The sequence below is a fragment of the Pongo pygmaeus genome, chromosome 20 (assembly GCF_028885625.2).
Source record: "Pongo pygmaeus isolate AG05252 chromosome 20, NHGRI_mPonPyg2-v2.0_pri, whole genome shotgun sequence".
NCBI classification, from domain to species: domain Eukaryota; kingdom Metazoa; phylum Chordata; class Mammalia; order Primates; family Hominidae; genus Pongo; species Pongo pygmaeus.
The window spans coordinates 7,580,721-7,604,548 of NC_072393.2; the positions used below are offsets into that span (position 1 = coordinate 7,580,721).

General features: G+C 59.0%; 1 protein-coding gene across 5 annotated transcripts; it reads left to right on the forward strand.

The window, feature by feature from the left end:
* The first annotated feature begins 922 nt into the window (after nucleotides 1-922).
* On the forward strand, nucleotides 923-22,711 carry CAMSAP3 (calmodulin regulated spectrin associated protein family member 3). Of its 5 annotated transcripts, none has more exons than XM_054465239.2 (19): nucleotides 923-1,227; nucleotides 9,780-10,033; nucleotides 10,731-10,853; nucleotides 10,936-11,031; nucleotides 11,235-11,267; nucleotides 12,263-12,310; nucleotides 12,567-12,705; nucleotides 14,909-15,048; nucleotides 15,133-15,226; nucleotides 15,310-15,364; nucleotides 15,529-15,602; nucleotides 15,951-16,020; nucleotides 16,121-17,594; nucleotides 19,620-19,759; nucleotides 19,855-20,165; nucleotides 20,967-21,066; nucleotides 21,734-21,846; nucleotides 21,950-22,068; nucleotides 22,159-22,711. In XM_054465239.2, the coding sequence occupies exons 1-19, from the start codon at nucleotides 1,080-1,082 to the stop codon at nucleotides 22,462-22,464; spliced, it is 3,837 nt and encodes a 1,278-aa protein (XP_054321214.2). In that variant the 5' UTR covers nucleotides 923-1,079; the 3' UTR covers nucleotides 22,465-22,711. The 5 variants fall into 5 exon arrangements, with proteins under 5 accessions (XP_054321214.2, XP_063514996.1, XP_054321217.2 ...); XM_063658926.1 differs by having other exon boundaries at nucleotides 16,172-17,594; XM_054465242.2 differs by lacking the exon at nucleotides 12,263-12,310 and having other exon boundaries at nucleotides 924-1,227.
* The last annotated feature ends 1,117 nt before the right edge of the window (nucleotides 22,712-23,828 follow it).

Below are 23,828 nucleotides of genomic sequence, written 5' to 3' on the forward strand. Positions count from 1 at the left end.
GCAGCACTCCAAAAACAGACACACAGCCGGGCGCGGTGGCTCACGCCTGTAATCCTAGCACTTTGGGAGGCTGAGGCAGGTGGATCACCTGAGGTCAGGAGTTTGAGACCAGCCTGGCTAACATGGTGAAACCCCATCTCTAGTAAAAGTACAAAAATTAGCCGGGAGTGGTGGCGCACCCCTGTAATCCCAGCTACTCGGGAGGCTGAGGCGGGAGAATCGCTTGAGCCCGGGAGGCGGAGGTTGCAGTGAGCCGAGATCGCACCACTGCACTCCAGCCTGGGCGACAGAGTGAGTGAGACCCTGTCTCAAAAACAAAAACAAAAAACAGACACACACTCATCACTTCCATCCATCCTCAGGATACAGACATCTATATAATAGAGATCCTTGGACACACAACAAATTAAACACACACTTACACGTGCCCAGATACATACCCCAGACACACATACCCCTAGACACCCCCCAATACACTTGGTCACCACCCAAATGCATTCAGAGATACACAGATAGGAAGACACACATATTCTTGCGCCTTCACCAACATAATCAGAAACAGGTGCACCCAACTACTCGCTGCCTGCGGGCCGGCATTTATTGCAAGCACTTGCAGGAGCTCCTACGCCTAAGGGTAGACACTGGGGCTGGCACACACAGAGGGTCCCTAATCCTTTCCAGTACGCCAGGCGCGCGCGCACACACACACACACACGCGCGCGCACACATACACACTCAGTCCTCTGCAAGCTCCCTCCACCACCGCCGCAGTCCAGGCCGCCCCCCTCCGCCGCGCCCCTGCTGCTCCGTGCACCCTGCAGTGAGGGGCCTGGGCGGGGCGCAGGGGCGCGCCAGGGTCCGGGTCCGGGTTCGGGGGCGGGGCGCACCTGGGCTCCTCCCCCGGGCGGGCCCGACGCAGCGTCGCCAGCGCAAGCGGCCGCACCTGGCTCAGCAGCGGCGGCGGCGGCGGCGGCGGCAGCGGCGGTAGCAGCAGCGGGCCCGGCTGGGGCGCGAGCGCGGCGCAGCCCAGCCCAGCCCAGTCCGAGCGCGGACCCGGCGCCCGCAGCCCCGGCGCCGCCATGGTGGAGGCGGCGCCCCCCGGGCCCGGGCCGCTGCGGAGGACCTTTCTAGTGCCCGAGATCAAGTCGCTGGACCAGTACGATTTCTCGCGGGCCAAGGCGGCGGCCAGCCTGGCGTGGGTGCTGCGGGCCGCGTTCGGGGGCGCAGGTACCGGGGCTCGGGGGACCGGGGTGGAGGGCGGCGGGCCGGGCGCGGCAGGTGCGGGGGGGAGGCGGGGCGCCGGGCCGGGAAGGCCGGGGGCCGTGGGAACAATAGCGCCGGCCGCCGGGGGTCCCCGGGCTCGGGCCCCTGCCGGGCCGGGGCCTCCGAGCTTCCTGCTCGGCCCGGGCGGTGGACTTTGCCCCGCCGGCTACGGGAACGCGGTGGGGGTGGGGCCCGCGGCCCAGCTCCGCGCGGGGGTCCCCGACATCCAAGCCTCCAGGTGAGCCGGGCGGGGTCTGCGGGCCGGGTGGGGTGTCCCGGTGCGGACCTCTCGTTCCCGCCTCCCGCACCCCCAAGGCCTTCCCTTGCACGCCTTTTTCTCTTTTACACACATCACGCCCCTGCGAGGATCTCCTCTCGGTCTCTTCCCCCGCCACACACCCTGGAGACCCAGACCCCAGCCTCGCTGGGGGGTCTCAAGCGCTCCGGTCTCCACCACCGCACGACCCCCAGGCCCCGACACACACCCCGCGTCGGCCCTGGCCGCGCTGCAGACGGCGACCGGGGAGCTCTGGGAACCCCCTCTTTCGCCTCCGTAGCCCCCTCCAGCGCCTGGCAGCTGTGACTTATGGCCCCATTTTACTGGGGAGGTTGGCGAGCCCAGCCAAAGGGAAACGGCTAGTACAAGATCGCCTGGCGTGGGCCCCCCCCCCCCGGGCTCCCGGCTGCGGGGCCTTCTCCCATTAGAGCAGATCCTTCACTCCCTCCCCCAGGCCCGCTTGCCTAAGAACCCAAGCCACCCTAATGGGGAGGATGCTGTAATCCCGGGTCCCCTGGATTAGAGGCCCTGGACACACTCAGTCTTGGCTTTGGGCAGCTTCACAACCCCAGGCCAGAGCTAGGAGTCAGGGCCTGCCCAGAGAAGACAGGGGTTAATTAAGGTCTGGGCCTTCCAGCGGGGAGCCGTGGGGGGTACACCCTTTTCTCCCACTGGTTCTGCCCACTGGTGTTGGCACAGCCCATCCCCCCTCTCCCTGGCCTTCCCAGATCAACCTGTTCTGGGTGTGGGTCTCGGTGACAGCTGTCCGTCTCCTGGTTCCGCCCCAGCCTGTCCCTCTTTCTCCCAGACACTCTCTCTGTCTGTGCCTTTCCATGCACGCATTTCCCACTCTGGGGTCTACCTGCCTGCAGATATTTGCTTGAGGAAGAAAGATATTGGGGATTGGACAGCCAGGACAGCCCCAGCTCGTCACTTCCAAGGTTACCAGGCTGTAGAGAACTCAACGTGGAGAGGCAGAATTGAATGTGAAGTCCAGCTGCACCAGAATGCGAATTATCCCAATTATCTGAGCTTCCGTTTCCCCTTCTATAAAAGAACGGGTTCGTTCACAGATGTATCTGTTTTGCAGATGTTTGTGGGGCAGGGGCACTTACTATGTGTAGGGCACTGCTCCAGTGATGGAGACCCCAGTTACCTCTTTGCAAGGTTGCTGGGAGGTGTAAAAGCCGTAGTGACCGCGGAATCCTTCACGTGGCACAGGGTGCGCGATACATGCGAAACAGATGCTCGCTGCTGGTGTGATTGGCGGTGGTATATTTTTATGAATAATATTAACGTTATCCATTATCCCCTGGCCAGGAATCAGAGTAGAAATTATCCCATTTTGAAGAAAGCAAAGCAAACTTCTGATGAGGGGTGTTGGTGAGCTCCCAGTGCCCTGACTCACCCAGTTCTGTTCTTGTTGACCCAGCTCCCTCTGCTGTGTGACACATGGCAGTGGCTGCCTCTACCGTGAGGGTCAAGTTCAATCTGTTCCCTGTTCCACTCCCCTAAAAAGAGGAGAAGGGCTGAAGGAAATGGGAGCAGAGTTCTACAAGATTCATGAGCTCTGGGGACTCTTGACGGTATGATACCTATCAGGTGCCGGGCTGGGCGCTCGGGGTGTAGAAGAGATGGCAGGGGATAGATATGGAGCAGAGGGGGATGGGCAGGAAACCAGATCATAGGGAAGCTGGCCAGCGGGGCCTGGGGAAGGAAATTCTTGAAATCTTCCAGGGAGGGAAGAGATCCCACAGGTGGAAAGATTTGAGTCTGGAAGGATGCATAGATGTTTGACACGGAGAAGAGATGTGTGGGCAGTGGGCAGAGGCTCGGAGTGTGGACCAGCAGGGAATTCTCAGAGAAGAAGATGCAGGTCCCGGGGGTGGTGGTGGGAGATGAGGGAGGCTGGTCAGACTGAGGAAGGCCCTTCAGGCCCCTGGTTGTGGATCCAAGGGTACTGGGGAGCCACAGACGGTGTTGGGAACTGACAAGATCAGCTATGCAGTGGCCCCGTGGGAGCAGTGATGGCTCAGAGGAAGGGATAGTTCTGGCAGCTCCAAGGCACAGGTGTGAGAAGGCTGTGCAGAAATAAAAGCAGAACACAAGCTCGGAGATTAGATAAAAAAGGGTTCCAAGCCTGGCCAACACAGTGAAACCCCGTCTCTACTAAAAATCCAAAAATTAGCCGGGCATGATGGCGCACGCCTGTAGTCCCAGCTACTTGGGAGGCTGAGGCAGGAGAATCGTTGAACCTGTGAGGCAGAGGTTGCAGTGAGCCGAGATCGCACCACTGCACTCCAGCCTGGATGAAAGAGCAAGACTCTGTCTCAAAAAAAAAGGGTTCCATGTTAAACACATTTGGAAAACACCCCATGCAGTTCTTTATGCCTTCAGAACAGCTGTGTGATGTGTGAGGGAAACTCGAGTTCATGTTGGACATTTTTATCCTGGACAAGTTATCTTAGCTCTCCAGGCCTTGGTTTTCTCACCTGTACAAGGGGTATAATAATAAGTGTTGTAAGGATTAAATGACTGGATGCAGGGAAGGTCATGGTATAAATAAATGGTTGGGTGTGGTGGCATGCGCTTGTAGTCCCAGCTACTCAGGAGGCTGAGGCAGGAGGATCGCCTGAGCCCAGGAGTTCCAGGGTACAGTCAGCTATGATCATGCCACTGCACTCCAGCCTGGGCAACAGAGTGAGACCCTGTCTCAATCAGTCTTCCATCCATCCATCCACCCATCCATCCATCCATTCATCCATCCATCCACCCATCCACCCACTCATCCATCCATCCACCCATCCATCCACCCACCCATTCATCCATCCATCCATCCATCCACCCACCTGCCTACCCACTGCACTCATCCATCCACCCACCCACCCACCTCACTCATCCATCCACCCACCCCACTCATCCATCCACCCATCCACCCACTCACTCATCCATCCATCCATCCATCCACCCACCCATTCATTCATCCATCCATCCATCCACCCACCCACCCACCCCACTCATCCATCCACCCACCCACCCACCCCACTCATCCATCCACCCACCCACCCACCCCACTCATCCATCCACCCACCCACCCACCCCACTCATCCATCCACCCACCCCACTCATCCATCCACCCACCCATCCATCCACCCACCCACCCACTTATCCATCCATCCACCCACCCACCCACCTACCCACCCACCCATCTGCCTATCCACCCATCCACCCACCCACCCATCTGCCTATCCACCCATCCACCCACCCACCCACCCATCCACCCATCCACCCATCCATCCATCCATCCATCCACCCACCCACCCACCAACTCATCCACCCACCCACCCATCCACCCATCCATCCACCCGCCCACTCATCCATCCACCCGCCCACTCATCCATCCACCCACCCACCCATCCATCCACCCACCCATCCATCCATCCACCCTCCTACCCCTTCATCCACCCACCCACCCTCACACCCTCCCACCCATCCACCCTCCCACCCATCCACCCATCTACCCATCCATCCATCCACCCACCCACTCATCTACCCATCCATCCATCCACCCACCCACCCACTCATCCATCCACCCACCCACCCACCCACTCATCCACCCACCCACTCATCCATCCACCCACCCACCCACTCATCCATCCACCCACCCACCCACTCATCCATCCACCCACCCACTCATCCATCCACCCACCCACCCACTCACCCACTCATCCATCCACCCACCCACTCGCCCACTCATCCATCCACCCACCCACCCACTCATCCATCCACCCACCCACTCATCCATCCACCTACCCACCCACTCATCCATCCACCTACCCACCCACTCATCCACTCATCCACCCACCCACCCTTCCATCCACCCATCCATCCACCCACCCACCCATCCTCCCACCCTTCCACCCACCCACCCACTTATCCACCCATCCACCCTCCCACCCATCTACCCATCCATCTATCCATCCATCCACCTACCCATTCATCCATCCATCCATCCATCCACCCACCCATTCATCCATCCATCCATCCATCCTAGCTATGTTGTAGACCAGTGCTATTCAATATGGTGGCCACCAGCCAGATGTGGCTACTGAGTCACTTGAAATGTGGTTGATCTGAACCAAGATGCGCTGTAAATGTAAAATATACTCAGGGTTCCAAAGACTTGGTACAAAAACAAACAACAAAAACCAGTGTAAAATATCTTGTTAATAATATTTTTATGTTGATTACATGTTAAAATAAGAGTTGGATATGTCTTGGGTCAATAAAATATATTACTAAATTCTTATTGTTTCTACATATGTAATGTGGCTTCTAGAAAACTTGACGGCTAATGTGGGCTCACATTATATGCATTATATTTCTTTTTTTTCTTTTTGAGACAGCATCCTGCTCTGTGGCCCAGGCTGGAGTGCAGTGGCACGATCTTGGCTCACCGCAGCCTCCACCTCCTGGGTTCAAGTGATTCTCATGCTTCAGCCTCCTGAGTAGCTGGGATTACAGACATGCGCCACCACACCCAGCTAATTTTTGTATTTTTAGTATAGATGGGGTTTCACCATGTTGGCCAGTCTGGGCACATTGTATTTCTATCAGACAGCAGTGTTCTGCTGTAAATAATGTTCAGTGAACATTTTAGCCAGGTGTGGTAGCACATGCCTGTAGTCCCAGCTACTCAGGAGGCTTAGGTGGGAGGGTCCCTTGAACTCAGGAGTTCAAGACCAGCCTGAGCAACATAGTGAGACCCCATCTCTAAAATAAAATAAAATAAAATAAAATAAAATAAATGAATAAATAAAATAAAAAGAAAGTGGGGCCAGGTGTGGTGGCTCATGCCTGTAATCCCAGCACTTTGGGAGGCTAAGGTGGGTGGGTCGCTTGAGGTCAGGATTTGAGACCAGCCTGGTCAACGTGGTGAAACACTATCTCTACTAAAAATACAAAAATTAGCCAGGCATGGTGGTGCACGCCTGTAGTCCCAGCTACTTGGGAGGCTGAAGCAGGAGAATCACTTGAACTTGGGAAGCAGAGGTCGCAGTGAGCTGAGATGGCACCACTGCACTCCAGCCTGGGTGACAGAGCAAGATTGTCTCAAAAAAAAGGAAAGAAAAATAAAATAAGTTTATAGTATAAGGCAGTGGCTCTCAACTGGTGATGATTTTGACACTTAATTGACATTTGGCAGTGTCTGGGGACATTTGTGGTTGTCATTACTTGGGAGGAATGTACTACTGACGTCTAGTAAGTACAGACCAGAGATTTTGCTCAACATCTTACAGTGTACAGGACAGGACAGCATCCCCTGAATACAGAGAATTTTCCAGCCCCAAGTACCAATGAGCCAAGGTGGAAGAACATCGGTCTATAAGAAGTGCCTGATAAATGTCAGTGTAGCCCTAGCTCAAGGTTTTGGTGTTTTTTGTTTCTTGTTTTTCATCTTAAAGGCCCTGAAAAGTCCTGTAGGAAAGAAACACGTGTGATTTTGCTGGTGGGAGCAAGACGTGCCCAAGGCCGGGGCTGGGGAGGTAGAGAGGAGGGTTTGGATTTGGGAGATATCAGGAAGTTGAAAGCCAAGGACGCATTAAATGTGGGGTGAGGGCGTGAAGAAAGGGAGGGAGGGTGATTTCTCACCGCCTTGGGGGCAGGGAGGAGGGGAGGTGTGGGTGAGATGTTGAGAGTTGTGGGAGATGCCCAGGGCGCAGTGGGGCCCATGGCAGCCGCTGTTGCGGTCTTCAGGTGGCCCTGGAAGCCGTCACGGGGTAGGGTGGCCTGGGGTGGGGGTGGGGCATGTCCATTTACAAGGAGACGCCTGTGGGAGGAAGATTTCTGGAAGAAGGAGGCACTGGGCACAGAGCCCAGGCGAGATACGGGCCCACAGATATGCTTTGGAGGTCCCTGCTGGCCTTGGGGAGACCGGAAACCATGAGGGCAGCACCAAGCTCAGGGAGATTGAGGGAGAGGTGGAGGGGGGCTGGGAGGGCAGGGAGGAAGTGAGCCTGAAATACCTCTTCTTTCAAGGAGCCAAGATGAGAGGGACAAATGAAGGCCCAAGTCTACATGCGGGTGGCGCGTTAAGTGGGACGGTCCAGTGTGGCTTTAGAAGGTGGGAAAGGAGCCAGGACAGGGAGGGACAGAGGGCAGCCAAGAGTGCCTGGGTCCTCACAGGTGGAGAACTCACATTCAAACATGTTCTGAAGCACTAGAACCCCTTACCCTGTTCTTTCTTTTTTTTTTTTGAGACAGAGCCTTGCTCTATCACCCAGGCTGGAGTGCAGTGGCACGATCTCGGCTGGCTGCAACCTCTGCCTCCCAGATTTAAGCGATTCTCCTGCCTCGGCTTCCCGGGTAGCTGGGATTATAGGCGTGTGCCACCATGCCCAGCTCATTTTTGTATTTTTAGTAGAGATGGGGTTTCACCATGTTGACAAAGCTGGTCTTGAACTCCTGACCTTAAAAGATCTGCCCACCTTGTTTTCCCAAAGTGCTGGGATTACAGGCATGAGTCACAGCACCCGGCCCCCACCCCGTTCTTTCAAACACACGCACAGAACCCCAATATACAAAACAAGTCTGGGCACAGTGGCTTATCCCTATAATCCCAGCACTTTGGGAAGCCGAGGCAGGTGGATCACTTGAGGCCAGGAAATTCGAAACCAGCCTGAGCAACATCGTGAGACTTCCGTCTTTACAAAAAAATTTAAAAATTGGCTGGGTGTGGTGGCACGTGCCTGCGGTCCCAGCTACTCAGGAGGCTGAGGCAGGGAGGATCCCTTGAGCCTGGAGTTCAGGTTGCAGTGAGCCATGATCGTGCCACTGCACTCCAGCAAAAACTCAAACAAACAGAGAAAGCTGTGCAGGCTGGGCGTGGTGGCTCATGCCTGTAATCCCAGCACTTTGGGAGGCCGAGGTGAGCAGATCGCTTGAGGTCAGGAGTTCAAGACCAGCCTGGCCAAAATGGTGAAACCCTGTCTCTACAACATACAAAAATTAGCCGGGTATGGCAGCATCACGCCTGTAATCCCAGCTACTCGGGAGGCTGAGGCAGGAGAATCATTCGAGCCCGGGAGGCAGAGGTTGCAGTGAGCCAAGATTGCACCACTGCCCTCCAGCCTGGGCGACAGAGAGACTCTTATCTCCAAAAAACCACAAAAGCTGTGCAGATTAGAACAAGAGCTGGACAGATTCCCTGCTGTTGATTTCAGTCACCTCTTCCCCGACCCCTGCCAGGCCTTCCTGGCCTTCTCCTCTCCACTCTTGGTCCTACGTGGATTTCTGCCCCCAGCCCACTGTCCACCTGGGGCTTCCTCATGCCTCTTCCCACTGTCCTATTTAGGGACCTCAGGCTGCCTCTATGATGTGACCTCACCATCTCCCTAAGCCCCAGCCTTTCATATAATCTGCCTCAAGGATGTCCTCAAAGCCCCTCACATTCAATTTCACCCCTTCACCTCCCATTCCTCCTGCACCCCAGCTCAGTCATTACCCCTCTGTTCCATCTTCCCCCTCAGACTCAGCAAGGTCCTGGCTACCTCCCTCTCTGTCCCTTGCCTCCTCCCTTCAATCACCAAGTTTACATCACTCAACTCCCTTGATGTGCCTGTGGCGTGCCCACCTCCCCTGCTCGCCTGTGTGTCCCCTACTCATCCCCCACTGCCTGCAAGCTAAGAGAGGGCGTCCAGCTTGCTGGGTGTAACCCCAGTCCTGGCGTTGAAGAGCTATTTGGCCTGGGGCAAGGGACTTTCCTTCTCTGTGCCTCGGTTTCCTCCTCTGGAACATGGGGGTTGCCAGTTGGGACCTGGGCCTCCTAGCGTTGACGTAAGGCTCAGTGAGTCTACACTGGCAAGAGCAGGAAGGCTCTTAGGATTGCCGATGTTATTGTCTTTCCTGGGACCTACAAGAGCCAGTCCAGCTGGCCTGGGATTGGGGGTAGCCTCCCCTCCTTTCCACTGTAAGTGCCCATCAGCTCCCTGAGGCACCGTGTTCTCTCCCACCTCCTGGGCTTTGCATCTGCAGGACTCTCTGCGTACCACGCCATCACCCCTTCCTCCAGCAAACTCCTGCATATCTGCACTCTCAGTCCAGATCCCCTCTCTCCCTTCCTAGTGCCATCCTCCCTGGTCCAGACCCACTCTTAATCCGGGCCATGGGGGGTGTGTGTGTGTGTGTGTGTTGTACCTGGTGACCCTGACCCCCGGGTTTCCCCTCTATGCCCCCACAGAGCACGTGCCCCCGGAGCTGTGGGAGCCCTTCTATACCGACCAGTACGCGCAGGAGCATGTGAAGCCCCCGGTGACACGGCTGCTGCTCTCAGCCGAGCTCTACTGCAGAGCCTGGCGCCAGGCACTGCCACAGCTTGAAACACCCCCCAACCCCTCTGCACTGCTGGCCCTGCTGGCGCGGAGGGGCACAGTGCCTGCTTTGCCCGAGCGCCCGGTGCGCGAGGCCGACCTGAGGCACCAGCCCATTCTCATGGTAGGCCCCGCCACTGCCTGTTAGACCACGCCTACCATGCGCATCTCTTCCCCTCAAGCTCCTCCCACCAGTCCTGGCTCCTCCCAAGTTCCCTCTATCAGTCCTGGCTCCTCCTTTCAAGCTTTGTCGATTAAGCCTAGCTCCTCCCATCAGGCTTGGCTCCTCCCTCAGGTTCCTCCCACGAGGTCTGGCTCCTCCCCTCAAGCGCTATCCATTAAGCCTAGCTCCTATCAGTCTTGGCTCCTTCCCTTAAGCTCTGTCCATCAAACCTGGCTCCGCCCACCAGTCTAGGCTCCTCCCCTCAAGCTCTGTCCATTAAGCCTAGCTCTTCCCCCCAGCCCTGGCTCCTCCCCTCAAGCTCTTCCCATCAAGCCTGGCCCCTCCCATCAAACCCAGCTCCCCAAAAAGGCACTACTCTGGCCCTTGAGGATTTGCGTACACAGCCCACCCTATCCTAAGGCCTAGCATCTGACCTCAAAGTCCCGCCCATCGTGCGTGGCTCTTCCGGGACCCCATTTCTGGTTCCTTCCCTTAAGCCCCACCCGTGAACCACTGGCCCCGCCCCCTGAAGCCCCCCCCCCCCCCCCCCCCGTCAAATCCCTCCCATCTCCAGGTTCTTCGTTTTCCCAGGCCCTTGGGGGCCGAGGTGCGCCTCCTGCAGCTCTCAGGTCTCACCCTCTAGCGCTTGCCCCCACAGGGAGCCCACCTAGCTGTCATTGATGCTCTCATGGCTGCCTTTGCTTTCGAGTGGACAAAGACCCTGCCAGGTCCCTTGGCCCTGACCAGCTTGGAGCACAAGCTGCTTTTCTGGGTGGACACGGTAGGTGGGGTTGGGCCCGGGGTGGGTTCGGGGACCAGCATCGTCCAGTGGCCAGACCACTGACCCCCTCCCTGCCCTCCAGACCGTCCGGCGGCTGCAGGAGAAGACAGAGCAGGAAGCGGCCCAGCGAGCCTCTCCAGCAGCCCCTGCAGACGGGGCGGCCCCGGCGCAGCCCTCGGTGAGGCCAGGGCATAGAACCGTCAGAAGGATGGGGAAGCGGAGATCTGGGAGGGCAGGGCTGTGCTTCCCGGCCACTCCTGAAGTGGGGAGGGGGCTAGAGGTGACACACTCTCTCTTTCTCCCCCCCCCTCAATCTCTCTGTGCCCCGCCCGTCCCCTGTGCCGGTACCCGCTACCCTCCTCTCTGCCTCTCTGGCCTCAGTGCCCTACGCGCTGGTACTGGAAGCTGGTTCCTGTAAGTGGGGCTGTCTGTCCGCCCCGTCTGCCTGCCCTGCTTGTAGCTCTGTCTGTCTGTATGTCTGTTTCTGCCTGCCTGTCTGCGCGCCCTCTCATACCTCCCCAAGCTGTGAGCAAAGGAGGTTGGACCCCAGTCCTGGGAGACAGGGAGAACCCCTCTGTGAACCAAAAGGTAGAACTGAGAGGGCGGACTCCTCCCCCAGCGAACTGATGGGTGGGGACGAACTTCCCCTCCCGTTATTCAGAAGGGCAAACACTCCCTGTTCCCATTAATGAAGAGGGTGGGACCCCCTGAACCTGTCCGCCTTAGCCGAGGTGGGGAGACCACATAAATTTCTGAAGGGGGGACCTGCAGCCCATCGCAAACGTGGATCCTGACCCTAGCAGGCAGGGCACCCTCTAGCCAAGGGGAAGACCCTCCGATGCAGAAGACGATAGACTAACCTTCCTAACTGAGACCCCCAGCTTCCCTAGAGAAAAATCCCAGCTTTGAAAAGGAGGAGGAGGCCCATCCCTGAAGCTGGAAGTTGAAATTTCTCTCTTCCCTGAATGAGCTGTGTGACCTTGCAGAAGTATCTAAACCTCTCTGTGCTTCATATAAATTACTCCCATAGTAGATAAACAAGGAGGAAGTGGGGGAGGTTTTGGGCTGGCTGGCGTCCCCACCTTTGCTCACTCCTTCCCCCACCCCGGGGCCTGGGTTGGGAGGTTTCCTTCCTGCCTACCCGCTTCCTCTGCATCCTCTCCCCAAGCTGGGGGCCTGGGTCTTTTGTGGGAGGAGGATTCCCCACATAAGAGGGGGTTCCTACTCTGTGGGGTCCCTTGGAGCTGGGAGGAGCTGGGGTTCGTGAAGCCGGCCAGAGCAGTCAGGGAGCTTGACGGCCGGAGCTCAGGACCAGGGTCAGGGCTACCCCCTCCCCTCCAAAGGTGGGCTTGGGGGCCCAGCAGGTCAGCACCCCTCCCCCTTGCTGATGGCTGCTCCTCTCCCCCCAGCACGCAATTGCCTTCTGTTTGAAGGAGTCGGGGAGCAAACCCCCCATGGTAATGTATCCCCCGCCCCGGGGTCCCAGGAGTCCCTGTCCCCAGCCCCCGCTGCTGGCCTGGCTGCTCGAAGACATCTCCTCTGCCTCTTGCTGCTGCCCCTCCCCTGCTCCAGGCTGGCCCCCCAACTCTGTCTCTGGGACCCCAGCTTCCCGCCCCCTCATGGCGGAAACCCCAGGCCTCCCTGCCCAGCCTGCATGACCGCTGACCCTGGGGGCCAGCCTGGCCACTCACCTGACCTGGCTCCCATCTGCAGATCCGATACCGCAAGGACCGTGTGGTGGCGCGACGTGCCCCCTGCTTCCCGACGGTGACCAGCCTCCAGGACCTGGCCAGTGGGGCCGCGCTGGCCGCCACCATCCACTGCTATTGTCCCCAGCTGCTTCGACTTGAGGGTGAGTAAATGGATGTGGACCAGATCTTGTGCCGGGGAGCTGGGCATCCTAAGTCCCAGCCCCTAGACCCTCCATCCCCAGGTCTGCGAGACGAGCAATGATGCAGTGGCCATGAGGGCAGCTTCCGGAACTGGCAGGCCTGAGTTTGTGTCTCTCTCTTCCCCAATTGGCTGTGTGACCTCACACAAGTGTATAAACCTCTCTGTGCTTCCAGGAATTCATTCCTGCAGCAGATGAAACGTATGGAGTGTGGACTGTTTGCCAGACCTTGTTTTAGGCACTGGGGATCCAGCCAGAATAGACCCACTCCCCACTTCACAGACGGCTCTAGCTGGGGGAGAAAGATACTAAGTTTATCCAGAAGTACTTTTTTTTTTTTTTGAGACAGGAGTCTTGCTCTGTTGCCCGGGCTGGAGTGTAACGGCATGATCTCGGCTCACTGCAACCTCCACCTCCCAGGTTCAAGCCATTCTCCTGCCTCAGCCTCCTGAGTAGCTGGGACTACAGCCACATACCACCACGCCCGGCTAATTTTTGTATTTTTAGTAGAGACAGGTTTCACCGTGTTGGCCAGGCTGGTCTCGAATTCCTGACCTCAAGTGATCTGCCTACCTTGGCCTCCCTAAGTGCTGGGATTGCAAGCGTGAACCACTGCACCCGGCCCAGAAGTACTTTTTGGATATTGGGTACTCCTAAAGGCAATGGGTGGTCAGAAAAAGCTTTTTTTAAAAAAACTTTTTTTCTTTTTTATTAAAAAAAAAAATTATAGGGCTGGGTGTGGTGGCTCACGCCTGTAATCCCAGCAGTTCGGGAGACCGAGGCGGGTGGATCACAAGGTCACGAGTTCAAGACCAGCCTGGCCAGGATGGTGAAACCGTCTCTACTAAAAATACAGAAATTAGCCGGGTGCGGTGGTGGGCGCCTGTAATCCCAGCTACACAGGAGGCTGCGGTAGGAGAATTGCTTGAATCCAGGAAGTGCAGGTTGCAGTGAGCCAAGACCATGCCATTGCACTCCAGCCTGGGTGACAGAGCGAGACTCCATCTCAAAAAAAAAAAAAAAAAAAAATTATAAAATAGAGATGGGGTCTTGCTATGTTGCCCAGGCTGGTCTTGAACCCCTGGGCTCAAACATCCTCCCGCCTCAGCCTCCCCAAGTGCTAAGATTAGAGGTGTGAGCCACCACACCTGGCCCGGAAAAGCTTTTTGAGCTGAGGTCTTGGGGGAGAGTGTTCTAGAAAGATGCAAAGGCCTAAGGCAGTAGTCGCCAACTTTTTGGCTCCAGGGACCGGTTTTGTGGAAGACAATTTTTCCATGGACGGAGGCAGGGAGGTGGTCTTGGGATAATTCAAGCACGTTAATCTTTATTATGTACTTTATATCTAATACGTTGTAATATAGAATGAAATAATTCTACAACTCATCATCATGGGGAATCAGTGGGAGCCCTGAGCTTGTTCCTGCAACTACACGGTCCCAGCTGGGGGTAATGAGAGACAGTGACAGATCATCAGGCATTCGATTTTCATAAGGAGGGTGCACCCTAGATCCCTCACATGCAAGGTTCACAATAGGGTTCGCGCTCCGATGAGAATCGAATGCCGCCGCTGATCTGATGGAAGCAGGGCTCAGGCAGTCGGTCCTGCGAGTGATGGGGAGCGGCTGTAAATACACTCACTGTAGCTCACCTGCTGTACGGTTCAGTTCCTATCAGGCCACGCCCCGGGGGTTAAGGACCCTTGGCCTAAGGATGGTCTATCATAGAATTCACCTCGGCCGGGTACAGTGGCTCACGCCTGTAATCCCAGTACTTTGGGTGGCCGAGGCAGGCGGATCATGAAGTCAGGAGATCGAGACCATCTTGGCTAACACAGTGAAACCCCATCTCTACTAAAACCACAAAGGAGTGGCGCACTCCTGTATTCCCAGCTACTCGGGAGGCTGAGGCGGGAGAATCACTTGAACCTGGGAGGCAGAGGTTGCAGTGAGCCGCGATTGCACCACTGCACTACAGCCTGGGTGACAGAGCGAGACTCCATCTCAAAAAAAAAAAAAAAAAAAAGAATTCACCTCTCGAAGGGCACCTGGCAGAAGCTGGGCTCATAGGAGGTCTTCCATGTGTGGGGGGCTGCTGGTCCCTGGCTTCCCTGGGGCCCCGTCTTCCTCCTCATGGAGTCGGGGACCTACTCCTCCTGTCCCCACAGAGGTGTGCTTGAAGGACCCCATGTCTGTGGCGGACAGTCTGTACAACCTCCAGCTCGTGCAGGATTTCTGTGCCTCTCGCCTTCCTCGTGGCTGCCCCCTGTCCCTTGAGGACTTGCTGTACGTCCCACCGCCACTCAAGGTAAGGCCATCCTGGGGCCTCCTGGGCCGAGGTGGGCGTCTGGGGCCAGGGGTCCCGTCTGCTGACCCGGCCTCCCACCTCCAGGTCAACTTGGTGGTGCTGCTGGCCGAGTTGTTCATGTGTTTTGAGGTGCTCAAGCCCGACTTTGTGCAAGTGAAGGACTTGCCTGATGGTCACGGTGAGGCCCTGGGGGCCTGGGGGCCGGGTGGGGGGCGGGTACGAGAGCCAAACCCCCGCCTGACCCTGTTCTCTGTATTGCAGCTTCCTCCCCCCGGGGCACTGAGGCTTCCCCACCTCAGAACAACAGCGGCAGTAGGTACGCTCCCCACACTGGGCGAGTCTCTGGCACTGTGGGTGGGGGGCTCCATGTCTGCCCTGCTGAGCACTGGGACGCAGCTGGGTGATGCTGTTGTCTTCCCCCTGGGGAGAGGTGGAGGAGGAGGTGGGGGTCCTGAGGCTGAAGTACGTCTCTCTGTACAGTTCTCCTGTCTTCAACTTCCGCCACCCGCTTCTGTCATCTGGTGGCCCTCAGTCCCCACTCCGAGGATCCACAGGTGAGGAGGGGGTAGGTGGCTTCTGTCATGGGGGACCCCCCCACTCACAGACTGCCCCAGTGGGCCTCATGTTGTCTCCTCGTGAGCCTTCCAGTAGCCTCTCCATCAGATCCCCCTTGGGCATCCTAAGGTGACCCCCAGAATGGCCTCCCCAGTGGCCCCACAGTACCCCATAGTGACAGTAAATGGCCCCGGGTATCTGTTTCTGGAAACCTCTGGTCTCACTAGACCACATAATGAGCCATCAGTGACTCACCCAATGACCTTGCAGAGGTTGTCCTCAGATGCTGGCTGACCCCACTCAGGGTTCCCAGGGTCCCCATAGTGACCACTCATCGCCTCCCCCAGGCTCCCTGAAGTCTTCCCCGTCCATGTCCCATATGGAGGCCCTGGGCAAGGCCTGGAACCGGCAGCTCAGGTGAGTACACCTCACAGGCCAGGGTAGGGGGTGGAGCAGGCTAGGGCGGGTTGGGGCCGAGGCTGGTCCCAGGGGCTGACCCCTCCCTTCGGCCGCCCAGCCGTCCCCTCTCCCAGGCTGTGTCATTCAGCACCCCCTTTGGCCTGGACAGCGACGTGGATGTCGTCATGGGAGACCCTGTGCTCCTCCGCTCTGTGAGCTCGGACAGCCTGGGCCCCTCGCGTCCCGCGCCGGCCAGGACCCCCACCCAGCCACCCCCGGAGCCTGGTGACCTGCCCACCATCGAGGAGGCTCTGCAGATCATCCACAGTGCCGAGCCCCGGCTCCTCCCAGATGGGGCCGCCGACGGCAGCTTCTACCTCCACTCCCCTGAGGGGCCCTCCAAGCCATCCCTGGCCTCCCCCTACCTGCCCGAGGGGACCTCCAAACCACTGTCCGACAGGCCCACCAAAGCACCGGTGTACATGCCACACCCCGAGACCCCCTCGAAACCATCTCCCTGTCTGGTGGGGGAGGCATCGAAACCGCCAGCCCTATCTGAGGGGTCGCCGAAGGCGGTGGCTTTGTCCCCAGCAGCCACCAACTCCGAGGTGAAAATGACCAGCTTTGCGGAACGCAAGAAACAGCTGGTGAAGGCAGAGGCTGAGGCCGGAGCGGGGTCCCCCACGTCCACTCCGGCCCCGCCGGAGGCCCTGAGCTCGGAGATGAGTGAGCTCGGCGCCCGGCTGGAGGAGAAACGCAGAGCCATCGAGGCTCAGAAGCGACGGATTGAGGCCATATTCGCCAAGCACCGCCAGCGGCTGGGCAAAAGCGCCTTCCTGCAGGTGCAGCCGCGGGAGGCCTCCGGGGAGGCGGAAGCAGAGGCGGAGGCCGATTCAGGTCCAGTCCCTGGTGGGGAGCGGCCCGCGGGCGAGGGCCAGGGTGAGCCAACCTCACGGCCCAAGGCAGTGACCTTCTCGCCAGACCTGGGCCCGGTGCCCCCCGAGGGGCTGGGGGAATACAATCGAGCGGTCAGCAAGCTGAGTGCCGCCTTGAGCTCGCTGCAGCGGGACATGCAGAGGCTCACGGACCAGCAGCAGCGGCTCCTGGCCCCTCCCGAGGCCCCCGGATCCGCCCCACCACCTGCTGCGTGGGTCATCCCTGGCCCCACGACGGGGCCCAAAGCTGCATCCCCCAGTCCCGCCCGGCGGGTCCCGGCCACGCGGCGCAGCCCTGGGCCCGGGCCCAGCCAGTCACCCCGCAGCCCGAAACACACGCGGCCGGCGGAGCTGCGGCTGGCACCCTTGACCAGGGTGCTCACGCCACCCCACGACGTAGACAGCCTCCCCCACCTGCGCAAGTTCTCGCCGAGCCAGGTGCCGGTGCAGACGCGCTCTTCCATCCTCCTGGCGGAGGAGACGCCCCCCGAGGAGCCAGCCGCCCGGCCGGGCCTCATCGAGATCCCGCTGGGCAGCCTGGCAGATCCCGCCGCCGAGGACGAGGGAGACGGGAGCCCCGCTGGTGCTGAGGATTCCTTGGAGGAGGAGGCGTCTTCGGAGGGGGAGCCCCGGGTGGGGCTGGGGTTCTTCTACAAGGTGAGTCCCCGAGCAGGTGGCTGGAGGGTCCTGGGCCTGGGGCAGGGGTGGGTGGGGGCGGGGGAGAGGTGGACAAACCCACCGTTGGATGAATAGGGCTTTACTGAGGGGTGGGTGGGCGGGTGGGGGATGGATGGGGAGCCAGGTGTGAGTGGACAGAAGAGGTGTGAGTGGCTGGGTAAGGCCTCCATGGGTGGGAGTGGGGGAGAGGGACATTTGCACTGTGGGGGGCAGGTATGTGGGGTGGCAGGAGCCTCAGATGGGATTTGACCCTGTCTGTTGGATAAGGACTTCCACAAGGGGCTGTGGGGGTGCAGTGGGGTGAGAAGTCCTCCCCCTATGGCTTAATGAGTGAGGCCCTCCGGTATGTTTGGGGGTGAGGGGTTTCCAGTGGCGGCTGACCCAGTCATGTCCCTCCCAAACAAGATATGGGTGGCCGGACAAGGGGGATATAGATGTGGGCAGGGGTGGAGAAACAGGGAGGAGTCATGGATAGACAGATGGATGAATGGCTGGTTGCATGGGTGGGTGAGTGATGGACAGATAGACGGACAGGACCAGGATCTTCAGGGCACCTCCTTGCTCATCCTCTCCTTCACCCCCTCGCCCCCAGCACGCTCCTACCGGCCCCCGTTCTTGGCCCTGTCCTGTGTCCATTGTCTCTCCATTGCCATGGCTTTCCCAGCCGGGGCCACCACCATGTCTCACCTGGACACCTAGGGTCACCTTCTGACTGGCCTCTGCTGCCCGCCTCCATCCCGGGCCATTTTCCATTGAGCGGTTGGGGATTTTGACTGCTCCCCTTACCCTTGCTTTTAGAATGAAAGTCCTCCCCAGGGTGGCTGGGCACATTGGCTCATGCCTGTAATCCCAGCACTTTGGGAGGCCAAGGCAGGCGGATCACGAGGTCAGGAGATCGAGACCATCCTGGCTAACACGGTGAAACCCCGTCTACCAAAAATACAAAAAATTAGCCGAGCGTGGTGGCAGGAGCATGTAGTCCCAGCTACTCAGGAGGCTGAGGCAGGAGAATGGCGTGAACCCAGGAGGTGGAGCTTGCAGTGAGCCGAGATTGAGCCACTGCACTCCAGCCTGGGTGACAGAGCAAGACTACATCTCAAAAAAAAAGTGAGCACAGCCCAGAGCCCTGGGGAGGACTTTCTTTTCATTTTTTTTTTTTTGTTTTTTGTTTTTTGAGACAGTCTCGCTCTGTGGCCCAGGCTGGAGTGCAGTGGCATGATCTCGGTTCACTGCAACCTCCACCTCCTGGGTTCAAGTGATTCTCTTGTCTCAGCCTCCCAAGTAGCTGGGACTACAAGAGCATGCCACCACACCCAGCTAATTTTTGCATTTTTAGTAAAGACAGGGTTTCTCCATGTTGGCCAGGCTGGTCTCAAACCCCTGACCTCAAGTGATCCAACTGCCTTGGCCTCCCAAACTGCTGGGATTGCAGGTGTGGGCCACTGCGCCTGGCCTGTGTTCACTTCTGACTTAGTCCTGCGCCACTGTCCTCAGCTCTGTGTCCCAGCCACACTGGCCCCCCTGTACTTCTGTGCCCAATAGGTTTGCTCCAGCCTCAGGGCCTCGGCACTAGCTGTCCCCTCTGCCTGGAACGCTCTGCTCTGTACCCCTGTATGCCTACCTAGTTAAATCCTGATCATTCTACAGGGTACTTCCTCTGGGAAGCCTTCCTGGGTGTCTCCAGGCCAGGCCAGGGTCCCCCCGCAGTGTTGAGTGTCTGTGCCCAACGCGAGCTTTTGCTGGTACTCACTGCTGTCTGCTGCCTTTGTCTTCCCCGTTGGGTTAAGCACTGTGTTTGTGAGCAGCACCCAGTGTATCCCATCCCTGTTGTGTCCCAGTACTTAGTGTGGGGCTGTGCATACAGTAGGCACCAACTAAGTGCATTTAAAACAATGATGAAAACAGAAGCACAGGTGGGTGGCCGGCTGGCTGGGTGGACGGAAGATGGGCCTCCAGCCATGTTGGGGGAGGGGGTGGCTGGCTGGACTCGGCATCTGTCCCCAGGATGACGACAAGCCTGAGGACGAGATGGCCCAAAAGCGGGCCAGCCTGCTGGAGCGGCAGCAGCGGCGAGCAGAGGAGGCGCGGCGGCGCAAGCAGTGGCAGGAGGTGGAGAAGGAACAGCGGAGGGAGGAGGCCGCGAGGTGAGGCCGGGACTGCCCGGGACGCCCGCTCCTTGGCCTGTCTGCCACCGCGGACCCCGTGAGTGGTTCTGATGCCGATTCCCTGTGATCTGCAGGCTGGCCCAAGAGGAGGCCCCCGGCCCAGCCCCGCCTGTGTCCGCAGTCCCCGCAGCCCCAATGGCGACCCCAGCCCCTGCTGCCCGGGCTCCAGCCGAGGAGGAGGTGGGCCCCCGGAAGGGGGACTTCACGCGGCAGGAGTACGAGCGCCGGGCCCAGCTGAAGCTGATGGACGACCTCGATAAGGTGCTGCGGCCCCGGGCTGCGGGGTCCGGGGGTCCAGGTCGGGGCGGGCGGAGGGCCACCCGGCCTCGCTCGGGTTGCTGTGACGACTCGGCCCTGGCACGAAGCCCAGCCCGCGGCCTGCTGGGTGAGGACCCTTGGGGGATGGGGCCTGCCCAGTGCCCTTTCTGGGGCTCACTGGGTGAGGCCCCCATGGGTAAGGGGGGAGGGGGAGGGATATGTAAGCAGGGGTGCCGGGAGGGGGCGGGTATGTGGGTGACAGGGGGCCTCAGGTGGGGTTGGACACTGTCTCTTGGGTAAAGACTTCCATAGGGGGCCGGGCGCAGTGGCTCACGCCTGTAATCCCAGCACTTTGGGAGGCTGAGGAGGGCGGATCACCTGAGGTCAGGAGTTCGAGACCAGCCTGGCCAACATGGTGAAACCCCATCTCTGTTAAAAATACAAAAATTAGCCGGGCATGGTGGCACGCCTGTAGTCCCAGCTACTTGGGAGTCTGAGGCAGGAGAATCGCTTGAGCCTGGGAGGTGGAGGTTGCGGTGAGCCAAGATTGCACCACTGTACTCCAGCCTGGGCAACAGAGCGAGACTCTGTCTCAAAAATAAGACAAAAAAACAAAAAAAGACTTCCATAGGGATGTGGGGTGCAGTGGGGTGAGGGGTCTTTCTTCTGTGGCTTAATGGATAGGAACCTTTGAGAGTATGTTTGGGGTGAGGCGTTGCCAGTAGGGGCTGACCCAGTGCTGCTCCCCACTTGCCTGCTGGGCAGAGCATCCTCCCTCATAGAGCGGCCCCCCCATAGGGGTGCTACAGAGGGCTGAGGGGTCTTGGGCAGGGCTGACTCCTCCTGTGTCCCCTCACAGCCTGCTGGACCGGGTGTTGTGGAGGGCAGGGGCTTCTGGTGGGCACTGACCTACACTCTCTGTCCCCAGGCTCTCGGCTGAGCAAAATCTATTCCCAGTCCACCCTGTCACTGTCCACTGTGGCCAACGAGGCCCACAATAACCTCGGGGTGAAGAGGCCCACGTCTCGGTGAGTTTAGCCCGCACAGGCGGGGTTCGTGTGCCGGGTGGCCTCCCAGAGCCTGGGAGGTGTGTGTGCATCTGGGTGAACCTAGAGGGCGGTATGGCTCGAGTGTACGGATACACCATGAAGAGATGGAGGGACGCGTGTGGGCACGTGTGCATGGGGGATAGTCTGTACCTGGCAGACAGGACTCAAGCGTGTGCCTCAGTGCACCTGAGTGCCAGGTGTTCCTGAGGGAGGAGGACAGCACGGGGCACTGCATGGACTTGGGAGGGTGTGCAGTGTACACCGCCTCCTCTGCAGTGTGTGGCCTGCCTTTTTTCTTTTTTCTTTTTTGAGAGGGAGTCTCGCTGTGTCGCCTAGGCTGGAGTGCAGTGGCGCAATCTTGGCTCACTGCAACCTTCGCCTCCTGGGTGCAAGCGATTCTCGTGCCTCAGCCTCCCGAGTAGCTGGGGTTACCCGTGCCTGTAGAGATGGTGTTTCACCATGTTGGCCAGGCTGGCCTCGAACTCCCAACCTCAAGTGATCTGCCCGCTTTGGCCTCCCAAAGTGCTGGGATTACAGGCATGAGCCACGATGCCCAGCCGTGGCCCTTCTTTTCCTTGGCCCCTCTGCACATCGGGAAGCTTCCCATCTCTGACCCCACCTCCATCCCATCCTTCCCCCACTGCAGGGCTCCCTCCCCGTCAGGTCTCATGTCCCCAAGCCGCCTGCCTGGAAGCCGCGAACGGGACTGGGAAAATGGCAGCAATGCCTCCTCCCCAGCGTCAGTGCCCGAGTACACAGGTAAGCAGGGGCTCTGGGTGATGTGAGGAGCAACAGGCACCCTCCTCCACGGCCCCTGCTCATTCCTACTGCCCCCCGCCCCTCCCCCTGCCTCACCCTCTAGGTCCACGGCTGTACAAGGAGCCCAGCGCCAAGTCCAACAAGTTCATCATCCACAACGCCCTATCACACTGCTGCCTGGCGGGCAAGGTGAACGAACCGCAGAAGAATCGCATTCTGGAGGTGAGCCCACCCACATATGGGAGTTGGGGGCTGGTGGGTGGGTGGGTGGCCTGGCTTGGCCAGCTGACCATTTCGGGCACTCCTGCCCAGGAAATTGAGAAAAGCAAGGCCAACCACTTCCTGATCCTCTTTCGCGACTCGAGCTGCCAGTTCCGGGCGCTCTACACGCTGTCGGGGGAGACAGAGGAGCTGTCGCGGCTGGCAGGGTACGGGCCCCGGACCGTCACGCCCGCCATGGTGGAAGGTATCTACAAGTACAACTCGGACCGCAAGCGTTTCACCCAGATCCCCGCCAAGACCATGTCCATGAGCGTCGATGCCTTCACCATCCAGGGACACCTCTGGCAGGGCAAGAAACCCACCACTCCCAAGAAGGGCGGCGGCACCCCCAAATAGCCCCACCCGGGCGGTCCACGGGCCGGGCCCTGTGTGCTGCGGCCGCCATCCCCTGGAGGACAGTCAGTCGGTATTCCTGGGTCCTGTCTGTCCCCAGCCGTGTCTGGGTGGGGCTGGAGTCTCCACCCTCTGACTTTGAGTCCAGTCCTGCTGTGGGGGCTGAGCTGGGAGGTTCAGGGACTCAGGGCTCAGCTCAGTCCCCTTGTCTGTCCTCCCCCACTTCTTGAATAAAATAATTTAAAGAGAAGTTGAACCTTGTCCCCTCCGAGGCTGGCCGGGGTCCCACACTCCCTGGCTGTGTTTTTAGTCTCCTGTTCTTTCTCAAACCAACTCCTGTCTTCAACCCCCATAATCCCCTAATGTAGCTTCAGCCAGGTCACTCCCAGCCCCCAACCAGGGCTGTTTCGAAGCTGCCTCTGAACTGATCTCTCGGGCTCGAGGTGTCCGACTGGCCCTTCCTGTGGCCTTGGCCAGCCCCGCTTGCTGGATTCTCCTGGTCTGTGGCTGTTGTTACTGGGCCTAACCAGCGTTTGGCATGGGGCCAACTTCTAACTTGATCTTGTCTCCCCTGGCCGGCCTGGTGTTTCCAGGCCTGGCGTCTACCTCTGGGCCAGCGATTCCAGGTTTCTGTGAGATCTGTGTTTGACAATCCAGTTGCCCCCTTGGCCTTGCCTGGGTGCTTCAGATGTAAGGCCTGCCCTGCAACCCAGGCTGGCACTGGCTTCCCAGCTGCCACCCAGTTCTACCCAGCTCAGCCCTCCCCTCCTGTCTCACTTGCTTCTCTCCAGCCCTGTCACCTCCCTGCAAAGTCCAAGCCAATGGCCTGGGCCTCCCCATGTCCCCAGCTGCCTCCTGTCCACACAGCAGCCTGTGTGACCCATTCGAAGCACAAATCTGATTATATCCCTTGATGCTTAAAACCCCTTAATAGCCTAGAGCCCGCTAATGGTTTCCCAGGCTTAGGACTAAGGACCACGCCCTGGTCCTGGGCCGTGCACAAGGTCTGGCGCCTGGCCCCACTCCAGGCACAGAAGCGCGTTACTAATCACTTCCCAGAGCTGGGCCAGAGCCTGCCTGACTCCAAGACTTGAGGGCAAGGGCCAGTCCCTGGTGGGGAACAGACAGTGGGTGCCACCCCAGGGAGGCGGCAGCTGCCTGGGGCCACAGAAGAAGGGCTCTGAGAGGCAGGGGCTGGCGAGACCTGGGCAGCCAGGGGCTGGATCGCTCTTCCCAGGCTACAGAGGCTCAAGGAAGTTTCCGGGCAGGACCCACTCCAAGGCCCCAGGCAGCAGAGGGACTGGCCTCTCGAGTCCAGAACTGGCTCTGCGGGGTGAGGCCAGGCAGTGTCTGGCCTGGGGCCCAGC

Bases quoted from the DNA above. Each gene is read 5' to 3' on its own strand.
- CAMSAP3 (XM_054465239.2), top strand. From the start codon at position 1,080: ATGGTGGAGGCGGCGCCCCCCGGGCCCGGGCCGCTGCGGAGGACCTTT. The intron at 15,603-15,950 runs GTGAGGAGGGGG...CGCCTCCCCCAG, and splicing joins CCCACTCCGAGGATCCACAG to GCTCCCTGAAGTCTTCCCCG. The intron at 22,069-22,158 runs GTGAGCCCACCC...ACTCCTGCCCAG, and splicing joins AGAAGAATCGCATTCTGGAG to GAAATTGAGAAAAGCAAGGC.